The sequence below is a fragment of the Drosophila simulans genome, chromosome 3L (assembly GCF_016746395.2).
Source record: "Drosophila simulans strain w501 chromosome 3L, Prin_Dsim_3.1, whole genome shotgun sequence".
Lineage (NCBI taxonomy): Eukaryota > Metazoa > Arthropoda > Insecta > Diptera > Drosophilidae > Drosophila > Drosophila simulans.
In genome coordinates, this window is record NC_052522.2 from 20,973,670 (window position 1) to 20,991,039 (window position 17,370).

The window sequence follows — 17,370 nt, forward strand, 5'->3', positions numbered from 1 at the left end:
CATTACATAGTTAGCCTTTAGCTTTAAATCGAAACTGAAACCTTTTATTTGTATAACAAGTTCACAGCCCAACGAACGTGTCGTGCTACAAAATTACTAGTTTTATTCTCAACTCCTGCAAAATCGTCAGTGTTTTGCAAAAATGTTGAAAAAATTCGTGGAAGTGAACGCCGAGTGCAGTCCCTCAAACAATCCCTATGAGATTCGTACCTTTCTGGGCAACGAAACGTCGCCGGAATGGAAGGCGGAGAACTGTCCGCCCCGCGATCGCGTATGTCAGAAAAAGCCTCCCAACTCCACGATCTCCCAAGTGCTAACCATCGAGGATGAGCTGCGTCGCATACACCACAAGGCGGAGGAGTCCCGCTTCACAAAGCCCTATAAAAAGAAATGTGCCCTCTACGACGACTTAACCATGTGCATCGTGCCACAACGAACTCCAGCGGAGCTGAAGACCCATGCCGAGATGCGAGAGCGTATTCTGGCCGCACGCAAGGACTTTGGACTGGTCGAGCACGACGCCAAGGTCGAAAGGCCATGTCCCAAAGATCTCGTCGTCCTCAACAGTCCCATGGACATGGGCGAGGAGGAACAACAGGCGGAGGAGGGCGAGGAAGAGGAGGAGGGCGAGGTCAAGCCACAACTAGCCACTCCCGAATGCAGTTCTGATATGATAATTATTCCGGACAAACGCATGGTATGTTTAGAAATAGCTTAGAAACAATATTTCTTGATACATATAAACTACGTATCCCAAATTACAATCAATTCAAATGATCTGGGGATCATTAAATTTAAACATGATCATTATAAGCAGTGCTGGTTTATTATTTATCAAATCGAATTTGATTCATAACTAAGTTATGAAGTAAGATCTCTTATTGTTGTTGTTCTAAGAATAGACGAAGCTATGGCATTATTCTTAATTAAAATCAAAGGCCTACAGTACTTTTTTGGTGAAATCAACGAGTTGTTGATTACAAATAACAGTCGACTACACTGTGGCATAAATTTAGACTAGCTTTAACCTAGTTATACATTGATGTTTTTACTCGATCAATTCGATGTCATCGATATCGGCGTAAATACTTCCCGGTGGCAGTTCCGAAAGAGCGATAGCTCCAGGATCGGCTTGCCCATTTCCATCGGTAGTCGCCAGCGACAGGTTGTGATATGCTCCAGAAACAGCCTGTTGCTGCATGTGCACTCCCAGCTGGGAGATAAGTTCCAATGCCTGTACATCCGAGTTCATCAGAGCGAACTGGTGGATAATGGCTAGATGCGGAAAAACCCCATTCAGAAGGGTACTGGTTCCAGCGTTTATTTGATCGTCCGGGTTTTCCTGGTCGCCCTGTGCCTGCAGAGGTATTTCCCCTTCTGCAGCATCTGGTGTGCTGGAAGGTGAGGACATCATGGTGGGCTCACATGTTACCAGCTCCACTTCATCATCCCCCTCTGGATGATCGGACATCATACTGTTTTCGCTGGAGAGATTGACAAAATCTGCCATAACACCTTCTTTTGAGATTGCTTCGCCTGGATTATCCAGCTCCCGTTGCATGAAGTTCGGCAGTGCATGCTTAAACTCCACAATGATGTCTTCGACAGGTAGGTCCCGGTTCAAGGGACTCTCGCCCTGGTAGCCCAATTCATCGGCCTCATACTTGTACTTGTTCCGGAATCGGCTTAGCCATCGATAAGATGGTCTGAAGGATGGCAGGTTCAAGACAGCGGCCATCCGCATGGCGGTTTCCTTCAGTTTTTGGTTCCTTATGCTGATGTTCAAGTGCATTTGGATGCACCTTTCCACCCACTCGTGTAGAAGGAAGCTAATGGCACTCATTTCAAACTTGCGGCGCTTGCGCGTCATCTCTTCGATTATAATGGAGGCATCTGCTTCGCTTAAGGTGGCCAACTGCTGCAGCAGATCCTTTTTCTTATCCAAGATTCTACGTATTTGGGTGGCGCAGCAGTGGAACATCTTGGCCAGACTGTTCCTCGAGATGTTGGTCTCTTCATAGTAACGGATCACGGCAATCTTTTCGTAGAATGTCAGGATGTTACGCTCATTGCGACGGGATTTGATCTAAAATATAGAGGGAGGAACAGTATAAGATTAGATGAATATATTTAGAGAAATTTAATAAATTATATAGATTATCTGCAACTATTAGGGAACATGCCACATTTGTTGACCACTTCCTATATCCTGACGAAAATGTCCATGCAGAAGTGTTACTGGGCGGATGAGTAATTATTTCTCTCAGTGTCCTATTTTTATGTGCATATTTATATATTTCTTTTCCAATAAGTTCTAAATAATTTGTACATTTACTTATATGTTATTATTGCTTTGTATGAACATCGTGCACACATATTTACATATGTGTGCGAATTTGTCATTACACTGAAAACAGTGGCCTATACAAACTGCAACACTAAACAAGCCGTAAGGGATTAACGGTCTCCGTTTTGATCATGCAAAGGGTGTGCATGTAAAGGACCTTGGTGGCAAGCCACGCAGCTCAGGGGTAAATGAATGTACGATATGCGTGCGATGTACATACGTATGTATATGCTTAGGTACACATGTATTGGTGTGACTGCCGCGTGTCCACTCGAGGCACGTTATAAAATCCACCCTCAGAGGGCCACACTTAAAGGCCAAGTTAACAGACATATCTGGTCCCCTTGTCCCCTTGCGACAACTTACCCCTTTGGTGTTGCTGTTGTTGTTGCGACGCAACGTTGTTGTTGGCAAGGCGGCAATTGCAGCCATTTCAATAGTTGTAAGTCAATTGCAACTAGGTTTCTGCTCTTTCCGTTCTCCTCCTTTTCCTTCTCCACTTCTTCTTTTCCGATAACTGCGCAGCAGCTTCTTGCGCTCTTACGGCTGTAGTCGTTCCGCTCTCGCGCCGCTTAGATCATGCGTCAGAGGGAGATAGCGATGTGTGCGTGCGAGACTCCTTTTTGAAGCTGTCACAGAGAAAACGTAATGAAACAGAAATAAAAGCAATATTAATACTGTTGATGCAAATGGCTAAGCGTTTATTAGTCACTTTTTTTACGAGTGTTGTTGGCACGGCACGTTCTCAAATTCGTTTTGCCTCTGTATTAGCTTTTGTTGTTGCGCCTCTGACATTTTTACAATTACTGAGTAATAACACACTTGTGTGCCCTGTTTCTGTTTCTTGGTTCCGCTCTTCGTTACTCTGCGCCTGTGTGTGTGTGCGTTCAGTGCTCGCTCCGTATGAAATAAAAACGGTTCACTATGCTCAATCCCTTTTGCATGGTGTTTGCTGTTGTAGCAACGCAGCTGTTACTTTTGCACAGTGCAGGTCAAGTAACTAGCGTCTTTCACTAAAAAGCGCATTAAACCACTAGGCAAAGGCTTAGATGAACTGACTGTACGAAGAGATTGGAGCTGATTCTGGCAAACCAGGGAAGCAAGCAAAATATTTTGGGTTCCATAAGTAATTATAGTTGGCGTAGAAATAGGAATGGCGAATACAAAACAATATATTTTTTATATTAATAATAATATATTTTTAAGTTATCAACTGCAGAAAGAATAATTCCAGTAATAATAATGGCAGTTTTTCATGGCTTCAATCACAGTCCTTATCCCGCAAATACTACAATTAGTGTGGGAACCCTGGTAACATCGACTACTTTTAAGGCGCTACTTGTTAATTTGCTGACCTTATGTATCTAGTATATGAATACATATCTGCACCTAAAGAGTGGTAAAGAGTATTTGCCCGCTGCTGTGTGCGTTGTTGGTCTATTGCATCGGCAGTGGGCATGGTATGCAAAAGCAGTGCGGTTGCAGTTGCTTCGCTCTTGTGTCATTTGCGTTTGCGTTTCGCCGCGTTTGTTGTTTGTTATGTATCAATTTTTGTTGTCGGTGGGAGGATTGGGCGCGTGGCGATGCCAGGGTGGGTGTGGCAAGACTATATGCTGGGTTACCGATTAAAATCCGATTCCTCGTCGGATTGCTCGCCGCAAAAACCTCGCTCTATCTTGGCTAATTACCTTTGCGTCGCAGATAAGAGCCTGTCTACTTTTACTCTTCCAACGATTCGTTTGGTGGTCGAACTGATATAAGCTCGCTCGAAGGTCTTAGGGGTGTTCATAGCTAGCTTCTTATCGTTCCAGATCGTTATTACATATGGACAACAGAGAAATTTCTTATAATTCCTTCTTTTAAAGTAACTGTCGAAAAAGGTATAGTTATCTGCATTTATGTATGTTTTAGGCACTAGAACATCAATTCTGTTCAGTATTCTTTTTGTTTGCTATCTCCTAGCTCTTGAAAAAAGGTCCTTGCAATAAAACTATTAAATGAAGTTTACTCTTTTGAAGTTTTCTCTGTATATGCAGACAAGCTCTGTTTTTCGAGGTGCCACACCGCTGCTTACAAAACACTTGGCTGGTTATCCCCATATGCATGTGTGTGTGAGTTTCGCTGGGCGGCTGCACCTCGCAAATACCAAATTTAAGTTCAGTTTTAAGCCATCTCGAAGGTTGCTTTTGCAGTCTCAGCATCTTTGATGGAAGGGCTGCCTTAAAGTTGAATACTTCAGCAGTTCCTAGCTAATATCTATTTGTCTTTCTTCGAATGATGTCTCTGGATGAAATTAATAACTTATGGTTATTTTCTTGTATTTCAATGACATTTGATTATGTATTAAAAATATTCGTTTGCATAAGAAATGAGAAAAGAACATGTCCTTGGATCCTACTACATAATAATACTTCATTCATGAATAAAATAAGCATTTATCTTCTCAAAGTATAGTTCTTAAAATAAAATATAATTAAGTGGACATACCACCACACCTGCCTTGTGGATGATCATGTGTCTGAAGTCCCCGTACGCGGAACACACCGAGCCCCATCGTAACCCCGCCTAGTTTGACATTTTGCCAGCTAGCTCGCCCATGGAAAGAGGGTTGCGTTGTTGGAATTGGAACCGACTTGTACTGTTGGCAAGTGCGCCTTGGTATTGGTGTTAGTATTGGTATTGACGTGGTCGTATGCTATAACAGTGCGATACTGCGCCGCTCACCTGGTTCACCTGGTCGCCGATTTGGATGCCTGTTGTTTCTGTTGTTGCTGCAGCACGCTACTTACTAGATGACTTGTTTGTTCTGCAGCCGAGGCAGCTTCGTATTTGCTCGGGGTCCGGGTTTCTGGTCTCGGGCTAGTCGGTTTTTGGTCTGGTTGGGTTTTTGGCTTTTGGTCGACCGAACGAACGAGAGCGATAAGATTCCGTGATGTGGCACTAAGCGCTGTTCGTTGTTTACTGCTCTGTGCATGGGACGCCTCTGTTGTTTGGTGGCCGTCATCGTGGCCAGCCAGCCATAGAGGCACACTCACCAACACAGACGCACTGCGAACCCATACACATATAACACATGCCATCGTATACCGCATATAGCGCGGCGACATCAGGTCGTTATAGTCAGTCTAGTTGGCATTTCGTGCTTACCTTATGCCGCTAACTAACTTCTTGATGAGCGCAAAAAAAAGCGGAGGAGAAAAAACAGGCCTCCCGTAAATACCATCCATACCATACCTTGCCATACAACACAATACTGAAATGCCATACCTAGACCAAGACAAAGACCCACGGGGCGTCGGGCATCGGTGGCGTATGCGTGCTATTTTCAGCCGCATTAAAAGCTTATGGCCATGGCCAGGAAAACCGAGTCGCCGAGTGAAAGCACAGAGCTTGCACAGAGCCAAGCGCTGATAACTGGCCATATGTTACCCAATCCATCGCCAGCCAAGACTATAAATGGACTAAATATTTCAATTGGCTGGACATATCCTTACTCTATCTGGGTTAAACTATGTGCCCCTTCTGTTTTAATATATTTTAGCCTTTTTCTTGTTACCAATTAATTCCGGTTGGCATAATAAATTTTAATTACAAATAATAATTGCACATGTAGACCTCATTGAATATTAATACAATCTTTAAAAAAAAACTAATGATATAATCATACAACCTGCGCAGTTGGAGCTAAAGCGTCCCAAGAGTCGCATATACCTAAACGAAACTGAAGTTGGACCCTTGGAGGAGCTCCCCTTTTCATCTTACAATCCGCGAATCCTGCAAGAAGGCTTAGAAGGAGAAAACCTCAAGACCTTCGATATCATTGAGGGCTGCAGTCCGCAGGACTTGTGGACCTGGAATGTGGGCTACCAGAAAAGAGAGGAGCATATGGATCAGGAGTTCATATCCGCCTCCCTGCCCAAATATGGTGTGTAGTTAGCGGGTGGAACTATCTTTTCCCAAGAGATTTGCATTCCTAATCTAGGCTTTTCCAAATATCACAGAAAACGACGGCGAACTTACGCTCTATAATATACCACAACAGCTGGAGAAGACGTTTACTGCTGAGATTGTGTTTGGGAATCGGAACATCTATCCTGAACCAAAGAAGGAGCCTAACCGTTTGCAGTGAGTAATCTTATTTCTTTGCTAGTAATACTTAGTTACTAATACCTGCCCTTACATTAAATCCAGGTACTATTATCGGCCTAGTGAAATCGGTGCGATAATAGTCGCTTTTGTAGAGACCTTTCGCCTGAATCCCGATTTCTGGACGGGATCTACTATGGATGGGATCCTAAAGCGCGGAGTAAAGTTGACCAAAAGGAGCGCCGACCTAAACTACAAGTCAGAGGTGAATGATTTCGATATCATCCAACAGGTGGCGGAACGAGACGCTGCCGTTGAGATTAAGATACACTTCTCGGGACTTTTGAAAAACGAACCGAATATGTACAAAGCACTTTCCCTATTCTTCTCCAAATACAATGCCTGCATCTTTACGTCCCGGGATCTCTTCCTGCTGATCTGGAAGCGCTGCTTAAACTCGTTCTATATCTTCGATCCCAATGGACGGGATGAAAACTGCGAACGGAATTTCGAGGAGGGAAAGTGCTCACTGATGGCCACTCGCTATACGGAGCACTTGGTCCATTTGATCACCAAGTTCAGCGATCTGCAGCCGCAGGACGAATTCAATATCTTTGAGATATCGCTGACTCAGTATGGAAAACTTAAGGAGCCACCTATTAATTCGGCGGAAAACGAGGAGTACCACAAGCTCTGGGCGCCAGTCAATGAGAACTTTGCGGTAAAAACTGCGGCCACAGGTGGCATTCACCAACCAATCTCCGGAAATGAGAAGAATGCATCGCTGGTTGTGTCACTAATAGCTCTGATTTACTCGGAATTTGAGCTAGCCAAGCTATGGAAACCGGGCACTGTGGATGACATCATAAGGTATGGTGTGGCCTACTACAAAACCCTTCGCAAGAAGTTCCGCCTGGATGGAAAACGCTGGAAGAACAAGAAGCCCCACTTGAATGTGGTGGATCTGCCAGAAATGTTCCTCATGGGTGCATTTAAGGCCACCGTTCGAAAGCATCCATTCATGATAAATGGTCATGTGGCGGATTGCAAGAACTATTTGGAATCCCAGCTAACGATGGCACTGCACCAGTTGTTCAACTTGCCCCAGTGGCCATCTGCCCTGCTTCAGATCGATAATTCAGTGATGGCTGTATGGCGGGATAGGGAGTTCTTCTATGTCTTCGATCCCTTCCGGCGGAATCGAACTGGTCTGGTGGTGGATCCCGATGACTACAGCATAAAGGGATTGGCCGTGCTGCAATTGCACGCCACCTTCGACTCCTTTGTCCGCGTGATCTACACGAATGCCCTGAAGATGCGACGTGGTGGTAAGTTCTTTATCCATGGCGTGAGGACTGGCTGCATCCGACCGCTGCAGGTGATGACCCCGCAGACAAACAGGTTCCCGGGATTGCAAATGGGTCTGCCCACCTTCACGGATGAACCACCAATGCCGGAGATAAAACAGAAGAAGAGTATTGAGAGTATACCGGAGGAGGATCGATTCCCCACAGTGGATGAAAAGGAAATGGTAGAAGAGCTCATCAATATGATCATCAATAGTATTATTAAGGAACTACCAGAACCACAACCCAAGAGACCACATCTCTATAAGCCGGCCCAAAAGGTCCTCCTGCGCTCGGATCAAGAGAATCTGAAGGCTCTGCGGCTAAGAATCAAGCGGGGCTATGAGCTCGGCCAGGAGGAGGAGGAGGATCTGAAGAGGGTGTTAACGGTGGAGGAGGAGGTGGCTCTCAAGAGCAACTTCAAGGCGTTACCGGACGGCTCCTGGATCATTGTGGGAACCACTCAACTTCCCCAGTTGGACGAGGAGATGGCCAAGCTGGGAGGTCTCCTGGCAGCCTTGGTAGCCATGGCTGTTTCAGCAAAGTATAAGCTGTCCACCTGGAATGCTGAACTAATCGAGTTCAGTTTGGAATCTGCAAACAGCTTTGGAGAAGATTATCAAAACTACGAGTACATATTGGCCTGCCTATTGGCCAAGAAATTACCGGATATTGCCATCGGCGAAAGCAACTTCAGTTTGGAGGTGAAGAAGGTGGTCAAGTCCTCGGCTATGGTTCCCCTTCGCCAAGTCCTTGTGGACCTACTTGTGGACAATAATAGGCTGCTCCTCGTTTGCCAGCGTTTCTCCTGCGTAATCTTTAAGCGCTATAACTTTGTCTACATGTTCATCGGCTTTCCCTGCAATGCAATTGGCTATAGAAAGGGTGGTTCCGGTCCAGCTTGTCTCCTTCGATTTGTGGAACTAGATGCATTGATCAAGCGCATTGAATTCGGCTGCAATCCGCAGGGTTGTTCGGTTATGAACTTCATCGTGGCCTGCGTCCAAATGGTGGATAATAATCTTCATGGACGCTTTAGACCTTGGAGAAAGGAGGATGATGATAAGGAGGTCAAGCAAGAGACGGCCAGACAAAAGAGATTGCGCGAGCAAAGACTGGAGAAGATGCGCTACATCGACGAGGAGCTCCAAAAGGAGAAAGAGCGCATACAGATGTTCCTCAAGGCCAAACAGGAGCACATGGACCGCAAGGCTGGAATTAAACGTAAGTGCGACTATAATTATGAAATAGTGTGCTTTGTCTTTGCAGATCCTTGTTGAGAAGTAATTCATTACAAATGTTTCATATTTTTTTTAACTTTCAGCCGAGTACAGGGACATTGGCATCGACGAGGGTGAAGGCGAGGAGGGCGACGAGGAGGACGACATGCTTGGTGGGGAGGAGGGCGAAGAGGAAGGCGAAGAGGAGGTGGAATTGAAGCACCTACCAGGCAAGAAGTTACCCAAGGAAGTTCGCCGGGCATACAAGCCGCGTCCCATAATGTTTGGCTACAGAATGCGCGAGAAGGACTGCAACTTTAAGATCCAGGGCAGCCTGGCACTCGAGGGACGCGACGAGGGCTCATTCAAGACTATCAAGCCGTGCTACTTTGCCTCCGCCCTGGCCATCATCAGTTGCTCCTTGCGTCCCTTGAACCAATGGAACTCTTACCGCATCGATAGGGTCATCAATAATGCCAAGGCCATTTCCAAGGGTGTCTGCGAATTGGAATCAGTTTTCGAACGGGTGGTCCGCCACGTTACCATTGATGATTACGAGTTTGACATCTGGATCCGTTGCTTTGAGCCGGCTGGCATGTGGACTCCTACCCCGGTGAAGAAACCTGGCACTCCGGAAGTAGGTCTCATGATCTTCAAGAAGAAGTTCGGCAAGCTATTGAACCTGCGTAAATATATGATTATTTTCACGCCCAATGGAAGTTATGCCATCTATCACGACGAGTTCTTCCACGTCTTTGATCCCTACGGCAGTATGGAGAAACCTGGACAGGATGAGGAGGAGGAGAACGAGGGCGATGAGGAGGGCGGTAAGAAGAAGAAAAGATGCCCAAAGGGACCTAAGAGGTGGCCCGAAAGGAATACTGCCTCCTGGGTTCTGCTCTATGATGTTGATTCCCTGCTTAAGTACATCGACGAACGGAGTGCCGTGAAGAATTGGAAGGAGAAGAACCAGTATAGGTTCTTCGTGGTTGATGTCCTGTCACACAAGAAGGCCGCTCCGAATGCCAGAATCCTTCAGCTGCTTACCGATCTCTCGATCCCTATGACATGTACAAATAAGCAGTATGGCAGACCGGAATACGAGATTTGTGCCACCAATGAATCCCTTGGATGGCTAGAACTGGAGAACTGCCTGCCCGTGTGGAGCAGATTGAATCGACGGAATACGGCGGGCAAGTATCGCAACCTGCCCATCAGCAAGATAAAGAAGTTTGACGTCGAGATCGAGGGTCGCCTATGGTCCCTGTGGGGCAATCTCCATCCAGAGGCTCCTGTCTTCGAGGACGAGGTAAGAGGTCGTCAGTATCTGGGCTGCTATGTGATGGCCTGCTGTGCGGCCAGCGTTTATCGGTTGATGGACTGGAGTCCACATCTTCTCGACACCATTGTGGTCAGCGGAAGCACATATTTCAAGGAGAGCATCGATCAGATCAGCAAGGAGGACTACGAATTCTCGCTGGAGAACCTCAACATCGACTGCTCTATGGACACCATCAACTTTGTGGTGCATATCGAGCACGTGTGCTACGGAAAACTGTATCGGGTCCCCACGTTCAATCGAATGAATCTATCCGAGGCCCTGATCTACTTCTTCAGCCACTATCAGTTCGGAATTGTGAGTGTGCGAAAGCGGTCACTGGCCATTGGGTTCTGCCCCAGCCACGATGGCGGATACTTTATGTACGATTGCCAGGAGAAGGATCATCCACTGTTCCCCAAGCAGCAAGGTGCTTCCTACATGCTGCGCACCCGGCACCTACAGGTCCTCCTCTACTGCGTAGTGGTCACGCTAAATGTGCCATTCTACAACATAGACTTCAGCATCCACAAGGTAGAGATGTTGCGCGAAGGAGCCACCGTGGAGAACGAAGAGGAGGAGGGTGGCGAAGAGGGAGGTGCTTGACGGGATTTAGCAGGAACAGTCGCTTGGTATTTGTTGGCTATGGATCTCTAAATTCTTTTTTACTTATTGCTTGGATAAAATTTATGGAAAGTATTAATAATATATATAATCTCTTTTTAATTTGATAGTTTGATTAGCTCCAAAGGTTAATTAAAACAAAGAGAAAATACAAACACTTCAGATCTGACTAATATAATTCAGATAGCATAGTAGTCTTCAAATTCGAAATTTAATATGCTCTTTAAGAACTAAGATAAACATTTAACAACAATCGGATGACGCATCGTCGGATGATTCGATGTCGTCATTGGGTGACTCGATTTTGAGTGACTCAATGCCGCAGACGACGCTGTTCCTCGGCTTGTTTGTAGTGATAGCCATCGGCACGGAGTTCGTGGGCGGGCTCCGGTTCCAGCTGTTCTTGGGTCTCCACATCGGAGGGAGCCATGGGCTGCTGAACATCCAGAACGTAAGTTGGTTGCTGCTCCTCCTGCACTTGCTGCTCCTGCAGTTGTTGGGGCTGCTGCTCCTGGGGCGCATCGTGCATCTGGATCTGCTGCATCTGCTCCTGGTATTGCTGGTAGGTCAGCTGCTGCTCAGAAACTGGTGCGGGAGGCAGGTAACGGTGGGCGAGCTCTGGCTGTTGCTGGAACTTCTCCATGACAGCTTCCTGGGGTGTCATCACTTCCATTTGGGGCATCATCATTTGCTCAATGGCCATCTGAACTGGAACTGCTACGGGTGCAGGTGCAGGTGGCAGGTAGCGAGAGGAGGGCATGGCTTCTTGCTGATCCACTGCAGCGGGAGGAGTGAGAAGGCTGCTGGGCATGGGCTCCATCTGACCCTGTTCATTTGGACGCATGTACTCCACTTGCTCGGGCAGCTCTCGCAGCTCCTGCTGCTCGATGCTCATGGACACAGCGTGCTCCGGACGGGGTGGCGGAAGGTAGCTGGTGCTGGGCTGTAAGTGGGACACATCGGCGGCGGCCAGGCAGGCGCACAATGCGAGGGTCAGGACGAAGGTTTTCTGAGAAGGATGAAGGTATTGAGAAGTTTTTTAAACTGTAAAAATTAAGGTTCAAAATTATCCAAAACACATAATATTTTCTTAAATAAATAAATTGAAAATAATGTGTTAAATATCCGTTTTTTTTATAACTATTTCTTTAATTCTTTTTAGTGCTATTTCATATCCTCTGTTATCCTCTTATGGAGTTTCAAAATCCTCGCCTAATACTTACCATCTTGTTGGATGTACGGCTGTGGAGCGTCTGATGTCGGAACAGATCGAAGTTATGATATTTATACGAGTACAGCTTCAATGGAGACCTTCGCCTGGGACAGTCAATAAGTTAAGGTAGTGGGTTTCGGGGCGAGTTCCGTTATTTGATTTGTCGTCGGTTTTGGGCTTTGATTTTCTTTAGTTTTTGCGCATCTCAACAAACAATTTGACAAACAAACATTCGAATGGCTAAATATCCAAGTATTCCAGCTGATTCATCACCAACACTGACCGGCCGCCAAGCAAACCATAGCAATTCGATCCCATACGATCCAAGTCGAGCCTCAATTGGACTCACCTTAAGCCGCTTTTGGCTATTTTCGTACCCTTGCAGAGGGTAGTGTGTTTATTAGTGCACACAAGGAAGCGATTCTATCTAAATAAATAGCGAGGTTAGATTATATTTATAACAAACTATATCCAAATCTTATAACAGTTTATAAGGCTTAATCCATTTTAAAATTCTATTGCAAAATGAAAATGATTTTATTCATTAATATTATCTTTATCCATATTATAATATTCATATAGGTTGTGATACTTCGTACAATTATTAATATATTTCTTAAAGTTTAATATACATTCTAAAATAGAGTATTCAAACGTCACCGTGCCAAAAGACGTTTTTCTTCATTTTTAGCTTTTCTCCTCTCTTTATTTCTGTCCTCACCTGCTGACAGGTGCCACTTGACGGGGCGTTTGACAATCTCAATTGGGCTCGAGAGCTCCGGCTCGAGGCGTATAAACTGGAGTACGGTTGGTCTGGGAATCCAAGGTTCCCCGAATTCGCTTTTCACTCTGTGAGTTTTGCACGTACCCTCCTGACCTTCTTCTTCGGATTTCACGGTCAATGGATAGATAGTCCAACCCCGGGCGAAGATCTTTTCGAATCTTCAAAGGGGCCGGACCGGAAAAGCAAACATAGGAACTTGAATGTAAATGGGTTATTTCCTTTAAAAATGGTTATTTTTATTTCATATTTTCATATTTTTTGAAACAATGCTTTATTTTTCGTTATTGATCCAGTTACTCTTAAAGTAAAAGGGAAAGAAGAAGAAAACGTTTCCGACCATATCAAGTATATATCAGGATTAATATGTCGGTATGAACGTCGAGATCTTAGGAACTATAAAAGCCTAGACGAAGCGCAAGTTTGTTTGCTGCCACAGAATGTTGAGAAAAAGAATGTTTACCTAGTGTCTTTGGATTAACTTTCTCGTTCGCAATCCCACTAGCTGAGTAACGGGAATCTGAAGGTCGAGGAAATCAACTATAGCGTTCTGTCTTGTTCAGTTTACATTTTCTTATAGTTTATTTGTTATTAATTTATTCCAATCTAGTTGTCAGGTTTTCTAAAGTCCAACTGCATTTGAATACATTTTTTTGTTTTCACACTGTTTACATTCCCATTTATGGGAACAGAAACAAAAAACTTTTACCAATTTTATATATAATTATTTCGGTAGCGCTTTTATAAATTATCTAATTATTAAAAATTATTAGATCCGAAATGCTAATGATTTGATTGAGACTGCATCAGCTTCTGGCATTAGTTTGGTCATTGAGAACTCACAAGACGCCAGTATGGCTGAGCAACTGAAAAATTGGGCCGTGGATGCCGTAGATCCTCCGAAAAAAGGGACATCCTACACCATACTGCCCAATAGGCATGGATATTTAAATCGGAAAGTTAAGCTACCACATATTGATGATGCCTCGCCACCTGTTACACCACTTAACGTGTCCTCAAAACCCAGAACTAAAGGCACCGTACCCAACGTAAGTCCAGTAAAAGAGTCGAAAAAAGCGGATACCGTAAGGCGAACTACACCATCTGCAAAAGTTAAAGGCATCGAACTCTTACGATCTACGCCACCTGTGAGCTTAGAATTACCACCAAATAGTAGTATGTACTTGCCGCCAATTAATCCATCTGAAAGGTACCGAAAGCATCGCGATGACCAACATCAAAAACCAGGCAAATCTGGTCCTGATCCTACGGTCAAGGATATCAAGAATCTTCAGGGTCACTTTGCTGCCGATGATTCCAAGCCGGGGACCTCCAGGCAGGGAAGCCATGTTCAGGGCTTGCCCAGCAGTAAAGTGAAAGATTTAAGTTCCAGCCACCTCAGGCTTCAAAATAAAATTATCAAGAAACGGCGACAACTGAGGAAGTTGACGTCAATGCGATCGAGGCTCAATGTGGAAGAAGAGATGACTCGATTGGAACTGGATGAGCTGGAGAAAAGTTATCATCGGTCGCCAACAGGACGAAGTGAGCGACAGAGTGGCGGCGCTAACATCACATTATCACGAATAGAGTCGAAAATTCAAAACGGAATATCAACGGACCTTGACGCCCTTCTGAAAGCTCTTCGCGAAAATAATTTAACATTTCTGAACGAAGATCAGAAATCGCTGGACAGTCCGAACCCATCAGAGAGTTGTCCTCTGGTAACGGAAACGGAAAAGGGAAGTGATGCAGACACCGCCGAAACATATCTAGATAACACCTCATCGAAGGCTTGTGAATCTGCGATGACTCACATTTTTGATATACCTATCCCTTGTCAGCTGAGAAACCCCCTTGCATCCACAGCCGAGCTGAAATACTTCATGCCCTGTGACCATTATCCCACCAATTTCGCTGTATCGCAGCCCTCGGTCGGGTCTCCCAAGATTTGCCATTTAGTGTCCTCCGCACAAAGGGCACTTTACACTCGCTTCGTCAGCAATCCGTTGGATGTAGAAAGACTAGTCCGAAGTAAGAACGAATCGACGGAAGTGTCCTTAAACGCGCCCAGAGCTCAGTTCTCCACCATAGCATGTGAGGATAAGGAACTGCTGCGTCTGACCGTGACGAAACCGCATGTGACCAGGATGGAAACAGACAAGGAACTGGATGTTTCCCGAGCACCAGTCCGTTGTCCCGATTACAACTGCCAGCGGATGAGCTTTGTCTCGGATTTTAATACCCACATGTGGCATAATCATCGATCTTTGGCCATGGAGTGTATTAGGCCGGGGCACACCAATACCTTCTTATTGGACACCAACATAACCCTGCTGGACAAGCCGAAGTGTCACATGGTGTATATGGTGCGGGATAAGATTATCGACAGCCAGGCCGAGGATTTGAAAGATCTGTTGCCCGTACTGCTGATGAGTGCTCGCACCCACTGGGCGAATTCTTTCGGTTATTCGGAACATTGGGATGCCCGAGAAGTCAGCGAGGAAAATCCCATTCCCGATAAAGAGTTCCTTGTTCTCTGGCTGACCGGAGTTGTTCCCCGTGATATGAAACTACTGGCCACCATTTCGGTCTGGTCCACTCTGGGTCCCCAGATGGCCGATTGCGTTGACGTTAACACTGGTTATATCTACGATATTCGGGAACCTAGCGAAGTGGGCCGAATCGTCCGCAGTCGGAGCTCCATGATCCTGCCCATGAGCATGATCTCGCAAATGACCGATAATGGGAGCAGATTCCTGCCCGTTCAGGTGAAGATTCATTAAAGTTTTCAGTACTGTTCTAACGGAAATACAACTTACATACATTTTTATAAGAATTGATTTATGTGGTTTTTGTTTGGGCAGTACTAAGTATTCGTGAATGAATGATTCATGAATGTGAGATATGAATGCATGATTCACAAATGACTATTTTGAATGATTCAGTACATAGAAATGAATTTTTTTCAAGCAATTGCATACTTCTAGGCTTTGCGTTGGGTCTCCTCTTTATAGTCGGAAAAACTAGTTGCCTACTTTCATGGAATCTCTATTGATGGGCGTTTAAGAAAGGAATAGTTACGATTTAGAAAAGGATTTTGCCACTAAACATAAAAAAAGGTTCTCAAGTTTATACGCTGCCTTTTCTGTCTAATACAAGGCACACCAATATCATTATCTTAGTTGACAAAAGATATTTCACTTTTTGTGTGTCAACTCTTTATTCTATTTAGGTATAGGAAAACAAAAATTTAGACTTATAAACATATTCTCGGCCCTAAATTGTCCGTTCCACGAGGAAATTGCCTTTTTTTCGTTTCAATCCCACAATCAGTGGGAGCCGACCGAACCATGTCATCGCAGTTTCGTGAGAAGCGCGGATTAGCTAGCAGTGCCAATAATGAACTGCCCACCATGGATCCCAACGAAAGTGACTTCGCTCTGGAGCTGAAGCCAGCACCCAAACGGACCTGCATTCCGGAGCACCAACGCCAGAGATTGGCCAGCTCAGACACCAAGTGAGTTTTTGTTTGTTAACCATATATATTCTCGTCAGTGGTCCGAGTAACAGGTTGAAGAATATAAACTACCAAAAAATAATATTATTTATTATTAGTTCGATTTATGAAGATTATACCTAATTGATTGTTTATTTGGAAAAATGCCCAGAATTATATAAAATATATAACATCTCTTTCTTTTAGCGTCTATCAGAGTGAGAGCATGTTTGATATACCGGACAAGTCCTGGTCAGTCCTGTATTTTGGATACGGAAAAGACAGGACCTCGAAATAGCTGTAATAGAAAGTCATACTTTTGCACTACTTTAAATGGAATGTCTGCATCCGCCTGGCCCACTGATTGACTCCTTCGCCACAACATCCATCCACCACGCCATTCATCCATCAGATGTCGCGAAATGTTACACATATTAAATTGAAATTCACCCTTGTGCCAGTGCATATTGTATCTTTTTGTGTGGGTTTTCGTTGGGATGGCTGCAATTGATGATGATCGTGTGGTTTCTGGCGATTCTGATTCGTACGATTGTGATTAATGGAGACGGCGTCATTGAGCTCGATCTCCGGCGCTCCAGACCACTCGTACGATACGAGTAGTACTATGATATTTGCACACAGATCGCAGAACGATCCATGATATCATTCATGCCCGCCGACACATTGAGCCATGATATCTCTTGAGAAGTGTCAAACGAGCATTCCTATTTAAAGCGGAAATAATGGCTTAATGAGACAAATGACGCGATACTGACACATCTGACAGTTTCTCTAAATACGTGTGAGTTTCATGAAATGGATGCCCAATTTATGCATTGTTTCAAAGTTATGTAATGATAAATTTGCAAATGGTCTTTGTACGAAATGCTAATCTGTCAATAAATAATCGTAAGGTCATGAAGGCAGATTAAACAT

At 44.8% G+C, this 17,370-nt stretch overlaps 5 protein-coding genes across 9 annotated transcripts; 3 read left to right on the forward strand and 2 right to left on the reverse strand.

Moving 5' to 3' along the window:
• Positions 1-37: 37 nt before the first annotated feature.
• Positions 38-11,043, forward strand: LOC6738988. 2 transcript variants are annotated; one of them, XM_002085747.4, is made up of 5 exons: positions 38-697; positions 6,026-6,272; positions 6,349-6,472; positions 6,539-9,003; positions 9,104-11,043. In XM_002085747.4, exons 1-5 carry the CDS (start codon positions 143-145, stop codon positions 10,921-10,923), a joined length of 5,211 nt encoding a protein of 1,736 aa, XP_002085783.2. In that variant the 5' UTR covers positions 38-142; the 3' UTR covers positions 10,924-11,043. The 2 variants fall into 2 exon arrangements, with proteins under 2 accessions (XP_002085783.2, XP_016032814.1); XM_016171878.3 differs by lacking the exon at positions 38-697 and having other exon boundaries at positions 6,061-6,272; positions 6,330-6,472.
• Positions 808-5,365, reverse strand: LOC6738989. Of its 4 annotated transcripts, none has more exons than XM_016182566.3 (3): positions 5,137-5,365; positions 2,714-2,976; positions 808-2,086 (listed from the first exon to the last, which is right to left on the reverse strand). In XM_016182566.3, the coding sequence occupies exons 2-3, from the start codon at positions 2,777-2,779 to the stop codon at positions 1,049-1,051; spliced, it is 1,104 nt and encodes a 367-aa protein (XP_016032816.2). In that variant the 5' UTR covers positions 2,780-2,976; positions 5,137-5,365; the 3' UTR covers positions 808-1,048. The 4 variants fall into 4 exon arrangements, with proteins under 4 accessions (XP_016032816.2, XP_016032815.1, XP_039149072.1 ...); XM_016169127.3 differs by having other exon boundaries at positions 5,072-5,365; XM_039293138.2 differs by lacking the exon at positions 5,137-5,365 and adding an exon at positions 3,170-3,437.
• Positions 11,044-11,099: 56 nt separating the features above from the next.
• Positions 11,100-12,458, reverse strand: LOC6738990 (glutenin, low molecular weight subunit). The gene is made up of 2 exons (XM_002085749.4): positions 12,165-12,458; positions 11,100-11,950 (listed from the first exon to the last, which is right to left on the reverse strand). Exons 1-2 carry the CDS (start codon positions 12,165-12,167, stop codon positions 11,255-11,257), a joined length of 699 nt encoding a protein of 232 aa, XP_002085785.1. The 5' UTR covers positions 12,168-12,458; the 3' UTR covers positions 11,100-11,254.
• A 1,150-nt stretch (positions 12,459-13,608) lies between these two features.
• LOC6738991 lies at positions 13,609-15,774 on the forward strand. Its single transcript, XM_016171879.3, has one exon. It carries the CDS (start codon positions 13,790-13,792, stop codon positions 15,719-15,721), a length of 1,932 nt encoding a protein of 643 aa, XP_016032817.1. The 5' UTR covers positions 13,609-13,789; the 3' UTR covers positions 15,722-15,774.
• A 290-nt stretch (positions 15,775-16,064) lies between these two features.
• Positions 16,065-16,899, forward strand: LOC6738992. Its single transcript, XM_002085751.2, has 2 exons — positions 16,065-16,455; positions 16,642-16,899. Exons 1-2 carry the CDS (start codon positions 16,289-16,291, stop codon positions 16,730-16,732), a joined length of 258 nt encoding a protein of 85 aa, XP_002085787.1. The 5' UTR covers positions 16,065-16,288; the 3' UTR covers positions 16,733-16,899.
• Positions 16,900-17,370: the final 471 nt, after the last annotated feature.

What these genes read in the sequence shown, in the direction of transcription:
- LOC6738988 (XM_002085747.4), top strand. Translation starts at nt 143, where the DNA reads ATGTTGAAAAAATTCGTGGAAGTGAACGCCGAGTGCAGTCCCTCAAAC. An exon ending in CGCCTCCCTGCCCAAATATG is followed by an intron (nt 6,273 to 6,348) that starts GTGTGTAGTTAG and finishes CAAATATCACAG; the next exon opens with AAAACGACGGCGAACTTACG. An exon ending in AAGGAGCCTAACCGTTTGCA is followed by an intron (nt 6,473 to 6,538) that starts GTGAGTAATCTT and finishes CATTAAATCCAG; the next exon opens with GTACTATTATCGGCCTAGTG.
- LOC6738989 (XM_016182566.3), bottom strand. Translation starts at nt 2,779, where the DNA reads ATGGCTGCAATTGCCGCCTTGCCAACAACAACGTTGCGTCGCAACAAC. An exon ending in ACAACAGCAACACCAAAGGG is followed by an intron (nt 2,087 to 2,713) that starts GTAAGTTGTCGC and finishes TCTATATTTTAG; the next exon opens with ATCAAATCCCGTCGCAATGA.
- LOC6738991 (XM_016171879.3), top strand. Translation starts at nt 13,790, where the DNA reads ATGGCTGAGCAACTGAAAAATTGGGCCGTGGATGCCGTAGATCCTCCG.
- LOC6738992 (XM_002085751.2), top strand. Translation starts at nt 16,289, where the DNA reads ATGTCATCGCAGTTTCGTGAGAAGCGCGGATTAGCTAGCAGTGCCAAT. An exon ending in TTGGCCAGCTCAGACACCAA is followed by an intron (nt 16,456 to 16,641) that starts GTGAGTTTTTGT and finishes TCTTTCTTTTAG; the next exon opens with CGTCTATCAGAGTGAGAGCA.